Source organism: Brassica oleracea, chromosome C6, assembly GCF_000695525.1.
Source record: "Brassica oleracea var. oleracea cultivar TO1000 chromosome C6, BOL, whole genome shotgun sequence".
NCBI lineage: Eukaryota > Viridiplantae > Streptophyta > Magnoliopsida > Brassicales > Brassicaceae > Brassica > Brassica oleracea.
Genome location: NC_027753.1, coordinates 26,353,312 through 26,372,056, shown reverse-complemented (window position 1 = coordinate 26,372,056; position 18,745 = coordinate 26,353,312). Strand labels below are relative to the sequence as shown.

General features: G+C 34.6%; 2 protein-coding genes across 2 annotated transcripts; one reads left to right on the top strand and one right to left on the bottom strand.

The window, feature by feature from the left end:
• Nucleotides 1-9,403: 9,403 nt before the first annotated feature.
• LOC106298799 lies at nt 9,404-10,271 on the top strand. Its single transcript, XM_013734938.1, has one exon. The coding sequence runs from the start codon at nt 9,517-9,519 to the stop codon at nt 10,141-10,143; it is 627 nt and encodes a 208-aa protein (XP_013590392.1). The 5' UTR covers nt 9,404-9,516; the 3' UTR covers nt 10,144-10,271.
• A 4,315-nt stretch (nt 10,272-14,586) lies between these two features.
• On the bottom strand, nt 14,587-15,486 carry LOC106297855 (glutathione S-transferase T3-like). The gene has a single exon (XM_013734008.1). The coding sequence runs from the start codon at nt 15,484-15,486 to the stop codon at nt 14,587-14,589; it is 900 nt and encodes a 299-aa protein (XP_013589462.1).
• Between the last annotated feature and the right edge of the window lie 3,259 nt (nt 15,487-18,745).

Here is an 18,745-nt window from a genome sequence, read left to right as displayed (position 1 = left end):
ATCAGCTAATGGGATGATTGAGCCACTGTCTGGGACGGATTAATGGGTCAGGGTATTGGGCCGGCTCTGATACCATGATAAGTTTCCTGGACTTCCAACTTAAAACCAATTGGATATTAGTGGATTGGCTCAAATCCATTATATATTATTCAAGTCCCTTTCATATTTCCGATGTGGGATCTTCTCTCCAATAGATACAATCACATAATGCATAAAAATGAAGAACAACAGACTTCGTCTTATTTATACGTCTAACTACTTCGTAATAAGAAACCCTCTATTTTGCTTAAAAAGGTTATCATCAACACAACTAATCATCACGTGTTTCTCTTCACTTTGCCACAAGCCTCCATATCACTATATCAGCTTCTTCATGTTGACCAAGGTAGCAAAACTCGTCGCTAAACAAAACGTTTTAAGCCCACAGGGTGGTTAACTGGAATACAACGTTTTAAGCCCAATACTGCTAACAAAGTTAAACAAACATCTATTTTACCTCCCACTTTAGGCCTCTTTAGGATCTGCCTAATTATATCTATTATTTGTTCAATCAAGACTTTTAACAGATACATAACTAAAGAGTAAGAGTAAGTCGTTGTGGGCACGACCACGTTATAAGATAAACCAGAAATTAGGAATATTTTTTGGCAAGGAACATGGTAGACGTGCAAGGAGGTTAGAGCATCATTATCCTTATAAACTCATTTGGGTTTCTTAATGATTTGTTTAATAATAAAATTAGTTAAAAAATTTAATTAAAAACCCATAAATTTTGTGCTCCATTAGAAGTTTCTTAATTAAGGGTTATTAAAAAAAAATTAAACATTTATTAAATATTTTTTTTTTTGAATAAAACATAGTAAAAGTAGATGATTTTATATAGAGAAAGAGGAGTGTAGATAATTTTATATAGAGAAGGAGAGAATTTGTTCTACACTTGTTTGGAGAAGAGAAAAAAGAATATGAGAAGGAAAAAATCGCACAAAGACAGAGTTTTAAAGACAATATTTTCACCGCAAGATATACTTTCACTACAAGATAATCTTTAAGATAATCTTTTAAAGACAATGACACAAGAAAACAACAAACACAAGTTCACACTTCCGTGACACTACAAAACAACAAACACATTGGTACAAGGCGAAGCTATAGGAGGAGGGTTCAAGCTTTCCAACACTGTTTCCGAATGATTCCCACTCAGTAGTGGTTACAGCTGCGGCTTTGCTCTGTAACATCTTGCCTTCAACGTATCCACATCCTCCTGCAATTTTTGGACCCTACGTACCTACACAACACAAACCCACCCAATCAAATCTATGTAGATGCTCAATTTACACGGAAGATATAGAAAGAAGAAACATTTCAAGTAATTCAGTGAAGCACAGCATGAACGTCTCAAATCTCAAGGAATCTGTAATGTATCATAACCAAAGTCTCTACGTTTAGAACAAACTAAACAGACACTATAAATCCAAATGCATATCTTTCACCGCTTATTCATGATGACACACTTATCGTGTAAACATATAGTCTACGATGCATACATACAAAGGAAGAATGAAACAGATGAAAAAAACAACCTCTGCCTTTCGCTATACTCTATATGATCACCCAATCCCATACTTATACTTAACGTCATTCACTTATCTATTCACATCACGTCTCAACATCTTATCATCACTTTCTTGACAACCCTAGCATGCCTACGACCTCATCACAACAACCATACTACCTTTTATAACAACTAGATCAATCACCAATCACATATCACATCACAGAAAAAAGAATATGAGAAGGAAAAAATCGCACAAAGACAGAGTTTTAAAGACAATATTTTCACCGCAAGATATACTTTCACTACAAGATAATCTTTAAGATAATCTTTTAAAGACAATGACACAAGAAAACAACAAACACAAGTTCACACTTCCGTGACACTACAAAACAACAAACACATTGGTACAAGGCGAAGCTATAGGAGGAGGGTTCAAGCTTTCCAACACTGTTTCCGAATGATTCCCACTCAGTAGTGGTTACAGCTGCGGCTTTGCTCTGTAACATCTTGCCTTCAACGTATCCACATCCTCCTGCAATTTTTGGACCCTACGTACCTACACAACACAAACCCACCCAATCAAATCTATGTAGATGCTCAATTTACACGGAAGATATAGAAAGAAGAAACATTTCAAGTAATTCAGTGAAGCACAGCATGAACGTCTCAAATCTCAAGGAATCTGTAATGTATCATAACCAAAGTCTCTACGTTTAGAACAAACTAAACAGACACTATAAATCCAAATGCATATCTTTCACCGCTTATTCATGATGACACACTTATCGTGTAAACATATAGTCTACGATGCATACATACAAAGGAAGAATGAAACAGATGAAAAAAACAACCTCTGCCTTTCGCTATACTCTATATGATCACCCAATCCCATATTTATACTTAACGTCATTCACTTATCTATTCACATCACGTCTCAACATCTTATCATCACTTTCTTGACAACCCTAGCATGCCTACGACCTCATCACAACAACCATACTACCTTTTATAACAACTAGATCAATCACCAATCACATATCACATCACAGTTACACACAAGTTCTAGATCTGATTAACAAAGGACTAAGTCCCATTGGTTACTCAACATGAGGCAAGTTCACAACCAAGTCCTCACCCTAGCTTATTGCAGTGGTAGATCTGGATCTAGAGTGGAAGAGACGGTCACTTCTCGGGATCTGGTTCATAAGTAGGATTCACAAGAGAGAGGAGGGTTTAGGATCTGTCATTCCCAATGACATAGAGCTAGAGAGCACGGTCTTACCTTGTGGTTCAGATCTCAGTTGCTTGCACGAAACCGAATCAAGGAGGCGACGACTAGGGGCTCGGGTGCGGCGGCTCGGGCTTCGCGGGCGGTGGGCGGCGGCTGGCTTCGACGGAGGCGGGACAACGGTGGCGAGAGGTGGCGGCGGGGTTCTGCTCGGACATGGCTTCGCTTGCTGTCTCTCTTGTGGCTGAACTCTAAGGGGGCTTCCCCTTTTATAAGAAGTGAGAGGGGTCATGTCTAGGGTTTCTCCTTCTTTGACCTGCAGCACTTGAGTTTCATTTTGGGCCAGGCCCGGGATGTTATAGTCTCTCTCTCGAGTGGATGCTTCTCTCACTTGGTGTGTCGCCAACACACATATAAAGATAAAGACCGAGCAATTATAATCACGCATAAATTGGTGGAGAACACAAGCGAGGCGGAGAACACAAGCGAGAAACAAAAGAAAAAAAAAGAGAGAAAAAAAAAGAAAAAAGAAAAATAAATGTCTTTCCTCTGATTTGTTGACACGTAGTTAAAAAACTCTTTTTAGTGATCGATCCCCAAAATCCTTTCATAAGGATCAGTAACATCTTTTTAATTTTGTTTTGATTTAATTAAATCCCTCTTTAATTTAAAAACCTCTCTTAAGAAACTCCTATAATCATGGTCTTGTATCTAAGCAAAACGGCTTAGGTACTATTTCGGTAGATATCTAATATACATTAGGGGGGATGTATTGAATTGTGAATTTGAGAATGTTTGGAGAGATTTTACTTCTGGTGAGATTTGGGAGGACTTTGAGTATATGTAGATGATTTTGGTGAAACTTTAAAAAGAAAAAGAAAACCCTATTGACGATTTGGAAAAAAATATTCTTGGATTTCAGAATAGTTTATATGATTTGAGATTGTTTATGATTTTTCTTTTCGATAGCCAGAACAAGATCGTAGTTGTAGTTATAATCGTCATCTCCTAAAGTCCAAATTCTTATATTTGACATCATAATGTAAAAACAATACCATAGAGAAACACTGTAAAATCCTCAATTAATTTCAAGTGAACATCCATAGAGAAACACTGTAAAAAAACAGAGTTATTGTTGACTCCAACCTGTTTTTGATCATCCAATTCAATTGCCCAAAACCAAAAAATAAGCAAGATCAATAAAAAATAGTTGCATTTTCAAAGTATTGTCCAAGATCGAACTATTTTGCAATCCTATAAATTTTAGACAGTCCTAGCAAAAAGTGGTGATAGTGGAGTTCCTTGTGCAAGGAGTCCTCAACGTCAAATGCTTCTTCTTTCTTTTGCATACGTCAAATGCTTTTCACCCACAACCTTTAACTACTTTTGGTAAAAACCACTCATACTCTATATGTTCTCTTCCAAGACACATACACTGAAATACATATAACTATCATTTATTCATCTCATGTGTTTACTTAAACTTTTAGAGCCAAACCATAAGTTGAGACAGTCATTTTCTTGACTGGTACCTCATTATCATATCACAATCAACTCTTTTTTTTCCCTCACCTATATAGCCGGACTCGCAGTTTTTACCTGCATCGAACACACAAAATCATAGTGTAACAACGAGTCATCATAAATTTACCATTCAAGATAGAGAATATTCACAAACATTGATCATTATAACACAGCCTCTGAATCAGACAAGATAAAATCAATGCAACAAACACATAGTCAGAGAGAATTAGAAAGCAATCAGTGAGGAAATGATACAATATCATGGGAACCCACCGAGAATAGGATCTGAATTGATGTCTTCAAAGAAAAATCTCCCAATGGGAAGAACACATAAGTAGTCATACTCGTAGATGAAACAGAGGGTCTCAGAAATTAAAGAGCTTGAGAATATGGGGAATAAGAAATCAAGGATTTGTAAGAGGTAGAGACAAACTCATATATTCCAACAATGTCTTCTCAGTGCAATTCAATGTGTATTTCGTTGAACAAGACGAAGAGAATAAATGCAGAGACAAGGTGTAGAAACAAAAACAATAACTGAGAGAGAAAGCAATGTGAAAGATTAATTATAGAGAGAAGTAATCGAAATATTTGTGATGTTTCTAAAGAGAGTTTTTTTTAAATTCTGAACTCTCTCTCTCAATAACTACCTTAGAGGTGGAATTTTTCCACCGCTATTTTTAACTACAAATTGATGTCAACTCTCCCAAAATCCTTTTTGTAACTTTTTTCGCAAAAAAAAAAAACTGTTTTGATTTCAATAACACTGGATTTGATATGAGTTTTGTAAATTGTTTGATTGAATAACAGTATATTTCAAATGATTTTAATAATTTTACATAAATCTCATGTTCGATAACACATGATTTGAAAAGATATTTACAAATCTTTAGTTGAATAAGAGGATTTTAATAAAAATCCAAAATCTCGTAAAAATCCAATTCCAATACACCCCCTAGATGTTTTTGTCACTTAATTGAAGATTTCTACGAATTGTTTGTTAATTGACTTGTAGACTTCTGCCAGTTGCCAAATCGAAAAATCTGCAACGAGCGTGTATTTACGAAATTTTCTGGATTTTAAATCATTTTTGTTGTAATTAAATGATAATTACGCGTCCCGCAAGCTGTCATTACTAAGTTGTAAAGATATCTTAGTTAATGACAAATGAATATAATGTAGTTGCGATCAACTTGATATACTATATGACTAGCCTGTAGGAACATTAATTAATATGATACCGTAGAAGTCTCATTCCCTATTAATTAAACTAATAGTTGATCCCCAGCTTTCATTTAAGTGTTCTTGAGGCATTTTCACATGAAATAAGAATCTACATATATATACACTATATCATGCAAAAACAAAATATGAAACTGGAAAATCTTGTTTTGTTCATTAGGTTTAACGAAGTTTAAATTAAGGATTATGATAGTGTAATATTATATGTAGTCAGTTGCATTCCTTTAAAAGTCAACGAGTGAACACGTGAATCCTTTGTGCCTTTTGCATGGCCTGTGACCTTTTCGAGTTTACTCAGTTCAATGTAATAATTAAATAAGTACGGTGTCTCCTTTGTGCTTTTTAGCTTTTAGTTAAACTAATGTCAAGTCTGGAAGTACTTATAAGCATAAGATGTAAATAATCATGTAATGATGAAGTTCTTAATAAAATTCAAATTTGTTATATAATTTAAAAAACATCGACGATAAGTATATTTAAATCTCTTTATAAAAATGTATATTTAAATCTCATAAATCACGGGAGTTTTGCGGAAGCGCATATCACGATTATAAAATGATATTTTGTCAAAAAGGTTATAACGTTAATTCTTTTAAGCAAATATATAGAACATTTATTCATCAATTATCATTACGAAAGTCACTTGAAACACACGGCTTACGTACATAAATTGACCATTTGTATTTTTTTTACCACTTGGAATATCAACTCGTTTTTCTTTATTTTATCAAAATATCACATGGTATTGGTGAGTCAAATACTACAAATTGCTATGGTCTTTCACATTAAAAGAAAGAGAGAAAATTAAAAACTTGCTGTGGTTTCCTTATTCCCCACGCTTATTTATTTATTGTGTTGGTCTCCTTATCTGCTTAAAATTTTAGTCACGTGTTACGGCTAAGAGCCACATCATTGCTGACTTCTCTACAATCCATCCGTACATATAATATTTTTTGGTCAAAGAATCTGTTATCTAACCCGCGATTTAATTGATTAGTCGTTAATCAATTCACCAAATATTGAATTCAAACTTCTTTGTCTATTTGAAAAATAATTTCCGTCCACACGAACGCCGCGTACAATCGGTTACTCATTGTGTATATATTTTCTAAATATGATTTTAATCTGAACCGTATAAAAATTGGGGGAATTGCAGCGCATATACATAAGAAAAATAGAAATAAAGTTTATATCCCATAAGACTATTTTGGCTATGATATTCTGTATTAATTACAACTTTACTCTTGATACCACACGCGCGCACCACATATTTTTTTTGTTTATAATTTTATCTATTTTATCTCTGTTCATTTCACTTTCTTCCGCTTCAATCACCTCTGTTTGTAACATCACCACAATCGCCGTTGCTAATTATTTCATTCCTCTACACCATCCGTGCTTCCATCATTTTTACCATCATCTCCACTGTTTTTGCTTCCACTGCCGCCGTTGTGGATTGTATGATCCTTCACCCCCATCACCTCTTCCACTATTGTTGCCACCATCTCTAATGTTTTCTCTTTTATCACCGCCGCCACTATTTGTGATTTTTTTACTTTTTCCCACCGTGTCTTTTGAATTAATAGTTGTAGTGGACATATCATCAGTGTCTAAGCAACCCGATTTGTTTGTGTGTTATCTGAAATCGAAACCACCGTTTAGTTTTCAGATCTGGTTAAAAGGGGTTAACGGCAAAACGACGAGAAACTTATTTTTTGAGAAAAGTTAAGAGTAAAAGTTTTATCTCATATACTATATGAGAGCACTAAACAGTACAGTCACACGAAAGACGCATTTGAAGCTGCAGTTAGGACGTATGCAGTTGAAGACTCCACATTTAACCCAAACTAACGCCCGTAGTAACCTAGTTGCTGATTTTCCCTCTGTTTAATTTTGTTCAGCTTGTTTGGATAAAAACACTCAAATCTGATGTTACCATATTATATTGAATATAGTATAGTCGTATGCCAGCCTTTTCCCATGCATGGACATGCGTGCATATATTTTCTCTTCTTTGATGAACATACCAGCTTTTTTTGTAAACTTGATTCCTAGTACGGTTGCTATGTATGTTACCACTATTCTTGATCCTCTCCCCTAAATTGGTAAAGCATTGTGGGCATAAACATAATTTATGTTTTTGTCGAGTATTCTAAACTATGTTGTAAACATGTATAGTATAGTTACGTAATTGATGAAACACAACCTTGTAACTGATTAAATCATTTATGTGCCTATACTATATGATATGTAGTATAGTATGACAACTTTAGTTTTGGAGTGTCGCGCACGCGCCTGGAGAAAGATTTCGGTCAAATTTATGTGCATTTTGTTTCATCCGTCCTGAATTACTGTAGTATGGACATATTCTTCGTTCTTTTGCCTCTTATAAATATTCAGCAAATTCTCCCTAAAAATTGTATTACCATAAAATGAATGTGAATATTTTATTTTGAAACTTTATGTTGCGTACCTTCTAGTTGGGCAAGTTGACGATTAAATAGACTTTTTAGGTCAATTTTACAGAGTAGATGGATAAGAAGAAAGACCATTTATACAAACGCACATCCACGTATAATACAAACAGAGTCGTGCCTACTGTATTACAAAAGAGGCAAATGCCTCAGGCCCCCAAAAGATTTATCAAATTCAAGGGCCCCTATTTTTCAAATATAATTAGCTTAATTGGTGGCTTGGTTAAATACTGTGACTTTGTTTTAGAGTTTATGTTTTTTAGCTATACTAATTAACTTCCCATACATTTATATGGGTTATTTAGTTAGAGTTTGTTCCTTTTGGTTGTTTTATTTATGTTTTATATTTAACTTTTGCTCATTTCTAGTTTTATAATGTAACTACTTGGTTTTCATTATTTTATAAATTTCTAAGTTATTAATGTGGATTAAATTAACTTATTTAAAAATATTCAAGATATATTATTTAATCTGAATAGATAACTTTTAATATTAAATAATGATTAATCTTTTTTAGTTTATTAAATGTGTGCTTTTCAAAAGAAATATCTAGTTTTAATAACACTAATAAATACTCATATATTTTATAAAACTATTCATATTATTTACAAATACAGTGATTTGTATAAACTTTATCATAATTGTTTGCATATTTTATATAACAATTGTGATAAATAACGCTTTTGTTAATAGCTGAGCACGGCACTGAATACAAACAACTGTACAATGCAGTCATCTAAAATAACCATGCCAATCGTACTCACACGTTGACTAAAAAGAAAATAAAAACTGGTTGTGCAATCCCTTTTCTCAACAATAATAATAATAGAAGAAATTTTATCAATGAAATTTCCAGTAACTAAATCTATTGATCACTTTGATCACTTTTTACATTTTTTCTCTTGATCTTACAAGATTAAGCAATGTTGTCTAAATTAAATTGTTTAGGTTAGTCAAAATATTCTGTGACTTTAGTAGAAGGTGCATGCATATCATAAATACGTGTAAGGCAAGAGTCAACTAATAGCATGATTATTGGTAGGTTATTAGGGTGGGGTTCTTAGTGGAATATAAGAACTCGTCTCTTAATTTTTAACTAAAAAATTTAAGAACCGATTTTTAAATAAGAGTTTTAAGAACTGGTTCTTAATTTTTTTTAAAAGTTAAGAGACGGGTTTTTATATTCGATAAGAACTCTCCAATAAACATGCTCTTGACAAGCTAATTAGTATACGCGTCAGCGTTTGAGAAAAGACAAAACCGCAACTGGTTTTTGTCTCTTCCTTTTTGTTCGGCCGGTTCGGTAATAGCTTACGACTTACGTCACCATCTTGGTCTATTTATATCCCCTCTGTAACATACTCTGTCTCTACGCGTCCTCTCTCCCTCTCTCTATCTCTTAGTTGTCAATTACTCTCTCTCAAGCGATCAGATTTCAAGTTTTGTTTTTTTGTAATTTTTAACCTAAAGTTTCGAAAGAAAAAAAACTCCAAATGGGTCTTTGTGTATCTGTTGGTCGTAGCGACTGCGATTCTTCTCCGGCGGCTAAAATCGTAACGGTTAACGGCGATCTCCGGGAATACAATGTCCCGGTGTTAGCTTCACAGGTTCTTGAAGCTGAATCGATGGCTTCTTCTTCCTCTCGGCCTTCCTCTTATTTTCTATGTAATTCAGATTCTCTTTATTACGACGATTTCATCCCGGCGATCGAACCGGAGGAGATTCTTCAGGCGGATCAAATCTATTTCGTTCTCCCTGTCTCCAAACGTCAGTACCGTCTCACGGCGTCCGATATGGCGGCTCTGGCGGTGAAAGCTAGCGTCGCCATGGAGAAAGCTGCGAAGAACAAAAATCGCCGTCGCAAGAGCGGGAGGATCTCTCCGGTGATGATGATGAATCAGCCTAACGAACGGCTCGTCGTCGTTAATAGAAGTTCGACGATGGTGCAAAAGGGAAACCTACCGAATAAAACGACGCAGTTTAAGAGTACTAATATAATCGGTTATTCCCGGTCCGGTTCGGTACGGCAATTGAAAAGATATGCGTCCGGGAGGGCTAGGAAGCTTGCGGCTCGATCGATTAAAAGACTCTCAACAATCCACGAAGAAAACATTTTTTAGATCTCTAAGAACACTTTTTTTTTTGTTACGGAAATTATTGTTAATGCTTGAAATGAAAAAAAATAACACACTCTGTAAATTACAGTGTTCACTTTGTTCCTGTGATATTATATTTTCCCGTTTTGTTATGTCATGTATAATATATGCGCACTAGCTTATAAGCTATAAATCAAGTACGTATCACACATTCACGCAATCACACTGTGCGACTTTCATGAAGATACAACACGCATATATTTAAACATACTTTGAGTTAACTAATTTTATTGTTCGTATCTTTTTTTTTTTTGAACAAAAAATTACATAGCTTGAGATTCGAAAATAATATGAACTAGTGTAAAGTTTGTTCTTTGAACAGATTTATGAACATCCGTATCTTCAAAATGATATGAACTAGTGTAAAGTTTGTTCAATGATATATACTCTTCCTTGGTCAAAATTTGATAAATGCATATTATATTATACACACGGTATTTCGGATACTGTTAGTTTAATTTTTCAAAATTTTGAAAATATAATTGTTTTGATTACAGTCAATTTAAATGGCTCGTATTTGATCAGTAAATTTTCTGAATTTGTAAGATATGATTAGATTCTTGCGAACATTTAGATGAGTTTGATCCGTAGCCCACCAGTCTCATCGGTTTGATGTTTGATTCTATGTTTAAACATTATAGACAAAAAAAACTATTTATTTATTTGAGGGATGAACTAGGGTAAGTCCAGTCTCCTCTTTAGGATCATAGGTCAAAAAGTAATTTACAACTTTCCAATATTAGCATAGTTAGAAAATTACTAGACATGGAACTATTGTAGAGAAAGATAATCAAAACCAAATAAAAGACTTGGAGAGAAAGTTGGAATTTGAATGCAAAGAGTTATTTACCGGTGTGGTTGGAAGAAGACAAGATGTAAACAGCCAATGGTATTTAACTTGATAAAGTCCAAGTTAATCAAATTAAGCTTTACATTTTTTATTTTTTGTTCAGTCTTTTTGTACCTTTCTACTTGAGGAAAACCAATATTATAGGCCAAACTCTGTGATGCATAAACTTATATTTTTTGTCAACATGCATAAACTTATACTTAGTTAACAAACAGATTTTCTTTAATATTTACTTAAGAAAAACCAATATTACATGACCAAGCTCGGTTACCTAATCGGTTCAGTCTAAAAGGTGCTTGTTTACTAAACCTGATCTAAGAAGTTCAATTTGGAAAATGGACGATTTGCGTACGTTAATCGTGATGGGAAACGGTCAAATTCGCCCCGTCTGCACCATTTCGATACGGATTGAACAATTTTTTATATAAAACTTGATTCACTATCTGATCCGCAAAGAAAAAATAACTATACCATCATCGGTTTCATCTACATTTGTGGATGATATGCAGGATTTAGAGATAGTATTAATAACTATAAAATAATCATCTTCTATATTTTATTTATTTTTTAAATCATAAAAATAATAAATTTATGATTAAAATTATGTATATATCTGTAATTTATAATTATTTTGAAAGAAAATCATTTTTCTCTAAAAATGTTTTTTCAGTTTTACGGATTCCCGGATATATACAATTTAAATTTGACTAATATGTATCTACCTCGCATAAAATAAATTTAATCCACATTCACATTTATAATTCAAAATTTTTCAATTGGTCGACTTGTACGTACCTCTCTGCCCATATAAAACTGAACAGGACCCGCAGTTATAATTAAAATTTTCAGCTCTAGTTATGTCATGCTAAATACCACATATACTATGAAGCCATGTTCTTCCAATTCTAAGATAAATCACTTAAGCGCATATCTTTACCATGAATTGCTTAAACGATGCTAATTTTCCCTATAAATTGTTTTCACTCAGCCAAGTAATCTGCAACCAAAACTCATCTCCTTTTCCCGTGTGACTCATTGGTCTCAAACTCATAACACATCCAAAATAGAGCTATTGAAAAGTCTCGTTGTGTATTTAATAGATACGATACGATACGAAGTCTATATATAAAAAAACTGGAAATTGTGTGAACCCTAAGATTCGATTTATTCTTTTGGACCAAGAAATGGGAATGTTCCAATTCTTTTCTTTATGGCCGACAAGTCTCGGTCAGTAAGACCATCTCCATCCATTAGGATCCATTAGAGGTCTAATGTTTAAATTGAGAATATATAATGTGACTTGACAAGTTCAAGACCTTAATTAGTTAGTGGAGATATTTTTTTTTCTTCCACTGGGAGAACCCCTATGGGGTTCTTAATTTTTTTTTTTAAGTAGAATGATTTAAAATAAAAACATACATAAAATTTTAAAAAGAAATTACATAAAAGCATATTAAAAATACAAATACAAATCGTAAACGAAAAAACACCGATTAGTTGAAATCTTGATTTGTTCCAAATTTTTGCCAGATATTTTCTACCAAATCAGCTTTCAATCGTTGATGTATTTTGTTATCACGTATTTGATTCCGACTGCTCATCATATTCATCACATTCCCGAGATTTGAAGGCATATCTGTAGAATATGTAAAATCCACTTGTGAATTTCGGTTTGATTCCGGTTGTGAAAAAACTGATACATCAAACTGAGTGTACCCATCTTGTTCGTCTTCTACGATCATATTATGTAGAATGATGCATGCTCGCATTATCTTGCCATTTTTTATTTTATCCCACAAAAGAGCTGGATTTTTGACAACGGCAAAGCGAGCTTGCAAGACCCCAAAAGCACGCTCCACATCTTTACGTACAGCTTCTTGATGCGTAGCGAATAAGGTTGCTTTCGGACTTTGAGGAAGTGGAATAGATTGGACAAAAGTAGCCCATTTTGGATAAATACCATCTGTGAGATAGTAACCCAAATGGTACTCGTGTTCGTTGATAATGTAATTAACCTTTGGAGCTCGACCTTGTAATATATCATCAAAAACTGGTGATCGATCAAGAACATTGATATCGTTTAATGTACCTGGAGGTCCGAAAAACGCGTGCCATATCCAGAGATCTGCTGAAGCTACAGCCTCTAAAACAATTGTTGGCTTTCCTGATCCACGTGTATATTGACCTTTCCATGCGGTCGGACAATTCTTCCACTCCCAGTGCATACAATCAATGCTTCCTATCATCCCGGGAAATCCGCGTATCTCGCCAATATCGAGTAGTCGTTGAAGATCTTCTGGCGTGGGTCTTCCTAGAGACTCATCTCCAAATAAATTTATGATTCCTTGAACAAAATGTTCCAAGCATAAAAGCGCTGTGTAATCGTTCCATAACTGCATGTGTCCTTGTTCTCGTTGTCTTTCAATGTAGGCTCTCTTTTTTTTGGACCTTGATGCATTTTAACGTTCTTCGTAGTGGATGGAAAGTTGTTCGAATTGTTGCTCTAAAAGTTGATCAAATGTTTCATCCATCATGTTATCAAGATCATGAGAAGAAGAAGAAGCCATTTTAAAGAGAAATTATAAGAGAGAAATGGTAAGAGAGAAATTGATAAGAGAGACAAAGTAACTCAACTCTTTAATTGGAAAATGGTAAAGGACAATATGATTTACAAAGCATCAAACGTTTGAGAAAACAGAATACGTATGGCACTTGGGCGTTTTTAATTACATCTACTCTTTATAAAGGAAGAAGAGGTGTTTGTTTGTTTGTGTCACATGCCACTGCAAGCTTTGTTTTTCTCTTTCTTTTTCTTTTGGCGTTTGTTTGTGTCACATGCCACTGCAAGCTTTGTTTTTCTCTTTCTTTTTCTTTTGGCGTTTGTTTGTGTCACATGCCACTGCAAGCTTTGTTTTTCTCTTTCTTTTTCTTTTGGCGTTTGTTTGTGTCACATGCCACTGCAAGCTTTCTTTTTCTCTTTTTTTTTCTTTTGGTGTTTGTTTGTGTCACATGCCACAGCAAGCTTTCTTTTTCTTTTGGTGTGTTTCTGTCACATGCCACTCACTTTTTTTTCTTTTGTTCTTTGTTTCTGATGTCACACACGTAAAAGCAAATGAGTATGCATCATTAACACTTCTCAAAACGTGTAGTTACTATCCTAACAAGGCGCCACAACCCTAGCCATCAGTTACAATCCTAAACATCAGTTACAATCCTAACAAGTCGCCATATAGTGAAAATGTATTGAGTAACTGAAACATACCATAAGCCATTGCTTTCTTCTTTTGATTTTGCCGGTTGTATCAATCTCCCACTACCATCTTCTTCATTGTCCTGCAACAGCAAAAGTCGAGTATGTATACAAAACAATCCTATGTAGGATAAGAAAAACAGAAACCAATATTATACATTGAAATAGCCAATATTATACATAATACAGACTCCAAAGAAAATGTATACAGACTCGAAAACAAAGAGAAACAAATACAGACTTGACCAGAAACATTAACTGAAACTCATACATAAAATAAGAGAATGTAAAGATCCATAAACTCAAACTAAGAAGCCAACATATCATTAATGAGCTTATTTTTCAAAGCAATCTCTGGTTCAGTTAATGGCTCTGTCTTGGTAATTAGGGAGTCGAGCAATTTCTGCTTGTTAAGCTTGTCTCTCAATACAAAATCCTTTTGCTTGATCTCCCACATGTTCTGAAAGTCAACACACAACTTCCCTTCTGCTTCAGAAGTCTTACCCTTACTCACAGCCGCTTTACTTTTGCCCTTCGCAGCTTTGACACCAGCAGGCCGAGCCGTTGGTTCATCTCCTCCAAGGCTACATGGCACTGACGTTGATGACTGTGGTGATTGATCATCAAGCTTTCTTCTCTTAGAGCTCACATTCTCTTTACTCGCCAGACCTCCACACCATTTTTGATCATGCCTCAACTCCAACCATGCATGCTCAAGTGTGAATTTGCTCTTATAATCATTGAAGAAAATGTCATGAGCCATCTTCAGTACATCATCCTCACTCTGGCCACTCGATTTTTGTTTGGTTGCAGCATCATAGCAACCAACAAACTTGCACACACCCTCATTAATCTTCCCCCACCTCGATTTACAGCAAGTTTTGTCTCTCTTTTGGTAACCGGCAAGCTGTGGACTTGAACCAAAATAAGCAGCAATTCGTTTCCAAAACGCAATTGCTTTCTGCTCATTTTCCACGACAGGATCTTTGGACGTGTTTAACCAAGCAGAAATGAGCACCTTATCTTCAGTTGGTGACCATTTCCGCCTTTCTTTACGGTCAGACAAGATGACTTCATCTTCGTTTGCATCTTCAGGCCATCCAGAGACTTCAATACTTGGTTCACGAGAGAGGTAGGAGAAGGAGGGGTTTGGTTGTTGACTGTTTAGGAGATTTTGAAAGCCACAAGGTTCACTAAATGGATCCATAGCGAAGGAGGAGAAATTAAAAAAGAAGAAATATAGCTTCTTCTGATAAGAGAAGAGATATGAATTCCACAGAAATGAAAGAAATATGAATTGAGAAAGGGAAAGTTAATCGCTTTTTAAAGCAAACTTAATGAGAGTATGGGATTTGTTCGTGTAAATGCTCATCAATGTATCTACCTAATTATAAAACAACCAAAACACCTCAAAAATCCATTTAATTCTAACGTAAACAATGCCAATAAATGTATCTACTCCTAAAGACCATTTAATTCCAACCTAAACAATGTCTAACACTCATTAAAGGATTGTCTCTACTTACCTATGAACTTAAAGATAGATGGTTTGACGTCTTTGTGTGACCTCTGTATTCTTGCTGCTCCCTGCAAGACCTTTGTCTTCCACGCTCTCATTTACTGTCTCTTTGCTCTCATTTACTGTCTCCCACGCAGCTCCAACTGTGTTTGAAATCAAAACACAAGACACTTCTTAGTTCACAATTAAGACAATGAAGATTTAATCAATCAACTGTTTTGAATCAACACAAAAGTCTACTCAAACTTCTAACTCAAGAAAAACTCTTATAAAATTTTAAATCATCAAATAAAACAGCGTAAAGGAATGACCTTTGTCGGATTGGACCACCAATACCGTATCCACAGTTGTCGGAAGATACTCTCTTCATCATCATAGTCCGTTCCTCGCGACTTCAAACCACCACTTCCCCATCGATCTTTCCTGATAGACAGAGGCAACTCTCATAACCCAAACAAAATTTTGGAAAATAATCGACAAAGGGATTCAATTCACATAAACAAAAATAAAAAAGAAACCGAACCTTTGTGCTGATTGCATGGATGAGTCCGGAGGAGAACATCGACGAAGTGGGTGAAACGAATCAAACGTTTTCTCCGTTGGAGATTCCGACAGAATCGACGAGGAAGGAAGACCCGGTGATAGGATTTAGACGATATCACACAAGAAAACGACATAATCACAGACGAAAAAACGGATCAATCATGGTCAAGGAAATTTCGAGAGAGAGAGGAGTAAGAGATGTCGATGACATCGAAGATGAAAAATAAAAATAAAATACAAACCGTAAACAAGACCTTTCGTCTTGAATGACCCAGCCAACCCCTTGCTGTCATGTTTGGGATCTTTACCGCTCCTTAAATCACCTAATAAAGGAGCGCTCCTACCTAATAAAACCATTTATGATTTAATTTTTTCTCTTAATTACTTTAGTGCCTCCTCTAAGATCTACGGATGGAGTTGCTCTAACAGGTTTGTATCTGGTGGCAACAACATTAACTACATTATCTTATTTGAAACAGATATTTTATCATCATCTTAATAATTAAGTACAAGATCTTATAATAATATATGTCAATGTAAACCTTCTTAGCAGGCTGTCAACGTAAGGATTTTAGCTTATTAGCTAGCTAAGTACTCCCTCCGTTTTTTAATATAAGTCGTTTTAGAATTGTGCACATAAATTAAGAAAATATTAATTTTTTATACTTCCTCCGTTTCAATATAGATGATGTTTTATAAGAAATATTTTGTTTCAATTTACATGAAGTTCTGAGGTTTTATGATTAATTTTAACTTTATTGGAAACTGTTCAACCAATTAGATTTTACAGTCATTTTTAAAATTGATTAAATAATTTAAAAACTATATCTTTAAAAAAAATTTTTTTTTATAATCTAACTTTCTTAATCTTTGTGCAATAAGATAAAACATCAAGTATTATGAAACAGATGGAGTATTTTCTAAACAAAAACATCATTAATTATTTACATAACCACAAATTGACCAATAATAAAATAAAAGATATATTATTATTGGTCATATAACATTAAGTATTAATAAATTTTACATAGAAAACCGAAAACGTCATATAATTTGAAACATAAAAATTTCTCTAAAACGACTTATATTAAAAACCGGAGAGCGTGTAAGATTTATATTTACTTAATTATTATATTGAGCTCATTCTCTTTCTAACTTCTACTTTACATGTACTTTTTTTTTACCCAGTAAATGAAAACTCAATCCGGAAAATAAAAACTTAAGTCCACATGAGTCGATTTTTTTTTGGAATGACTATGAAGTTTTAGATCCATAAGCCCGTATCTTCTCATAAAGTGAAATCTAAACTTTCTTAACTTCACTATTTTGTATAGAGTAAAACTTTTCTAATGAAATTGAATCTATGATTTCTTATACATCTAGATTAGATAATCTAAGAGTTTAATGAACGTAATACGTATAGCTCATTTATTCATTCAAAACAAATACAAAGTAGTATAAAATATGTCGTCCCTCGCGTAATAGACTACTAGCTAGTTATCCAATTAAAGTCAAATTACATTATCCTAGTTTCTTGGAATGATTGCTAGGCATTTCTTAGATGATATCTAAATCAAGTCCATACGGATGCATATTCGTATTTAGATCATTATTTCCAACATAGGCTAAGGTTTTTTTTTTTTTTTTTGACGTCGAATGGTCATTCTATTTCTCAAACTTGAGGTGGTCTGGGTAACCAAACCGGAATAGAACAACCAATAAAAAATAACTCCCTACGGTAGGATCTTGCAGTCCGTGGAACATGAATGAAGTTGAAGTCCGGGAAGCATATCTGTAACGTCTCTGTTGTTGGGTCCCTCCTAGATGGAGAGAACCAAGTGGGCATGAGACATAATAATAATTCTCATGACCCTTTGCACTGTAGACTCACAATAATAGAGTTTAGAGAGAGAGACAAAAGAGAGAAAGAAGAGAGAAGGAGGAGAAAACTCGTCAGGCTATTTCAAGACTGGTTTTGGAGAATCAAACGGAACTTGATCGGGCTGATATTTTGTGGGAAGCTTCTTCAGTCAGTGGGTTAGAGATTCACCGAAGGGATTTGGATTTCAACGGTTGGATCTTCTGTTGTCTGGGTTTTAGTGAAGCTGGTCGTCACAGTTCTTCAGCGGGACAGTCTTGGGTGTTTGGTAAATCCAACGGTGAGATCTTCTCTTCTTGAGCTGAAATTTGGCAGAGGTATTGTCGACTTGTTTATCTTGGATTTGTACGGTTGGATTAGTTTCTGGAAGCCGGAATCTTTGTGAGCTGAGGTCGTTTGGTTGCTGCCGGTTTTGAAGCTTTGTGTTGCTCTCTTGTTGTTGTTGTTTGTGTTGGAGATAGCTATTTGTAGCTAGACTCTCTGTTCTGTTCAGGCTGTTGAACAGGGAGGACGTGGTTGTACTCA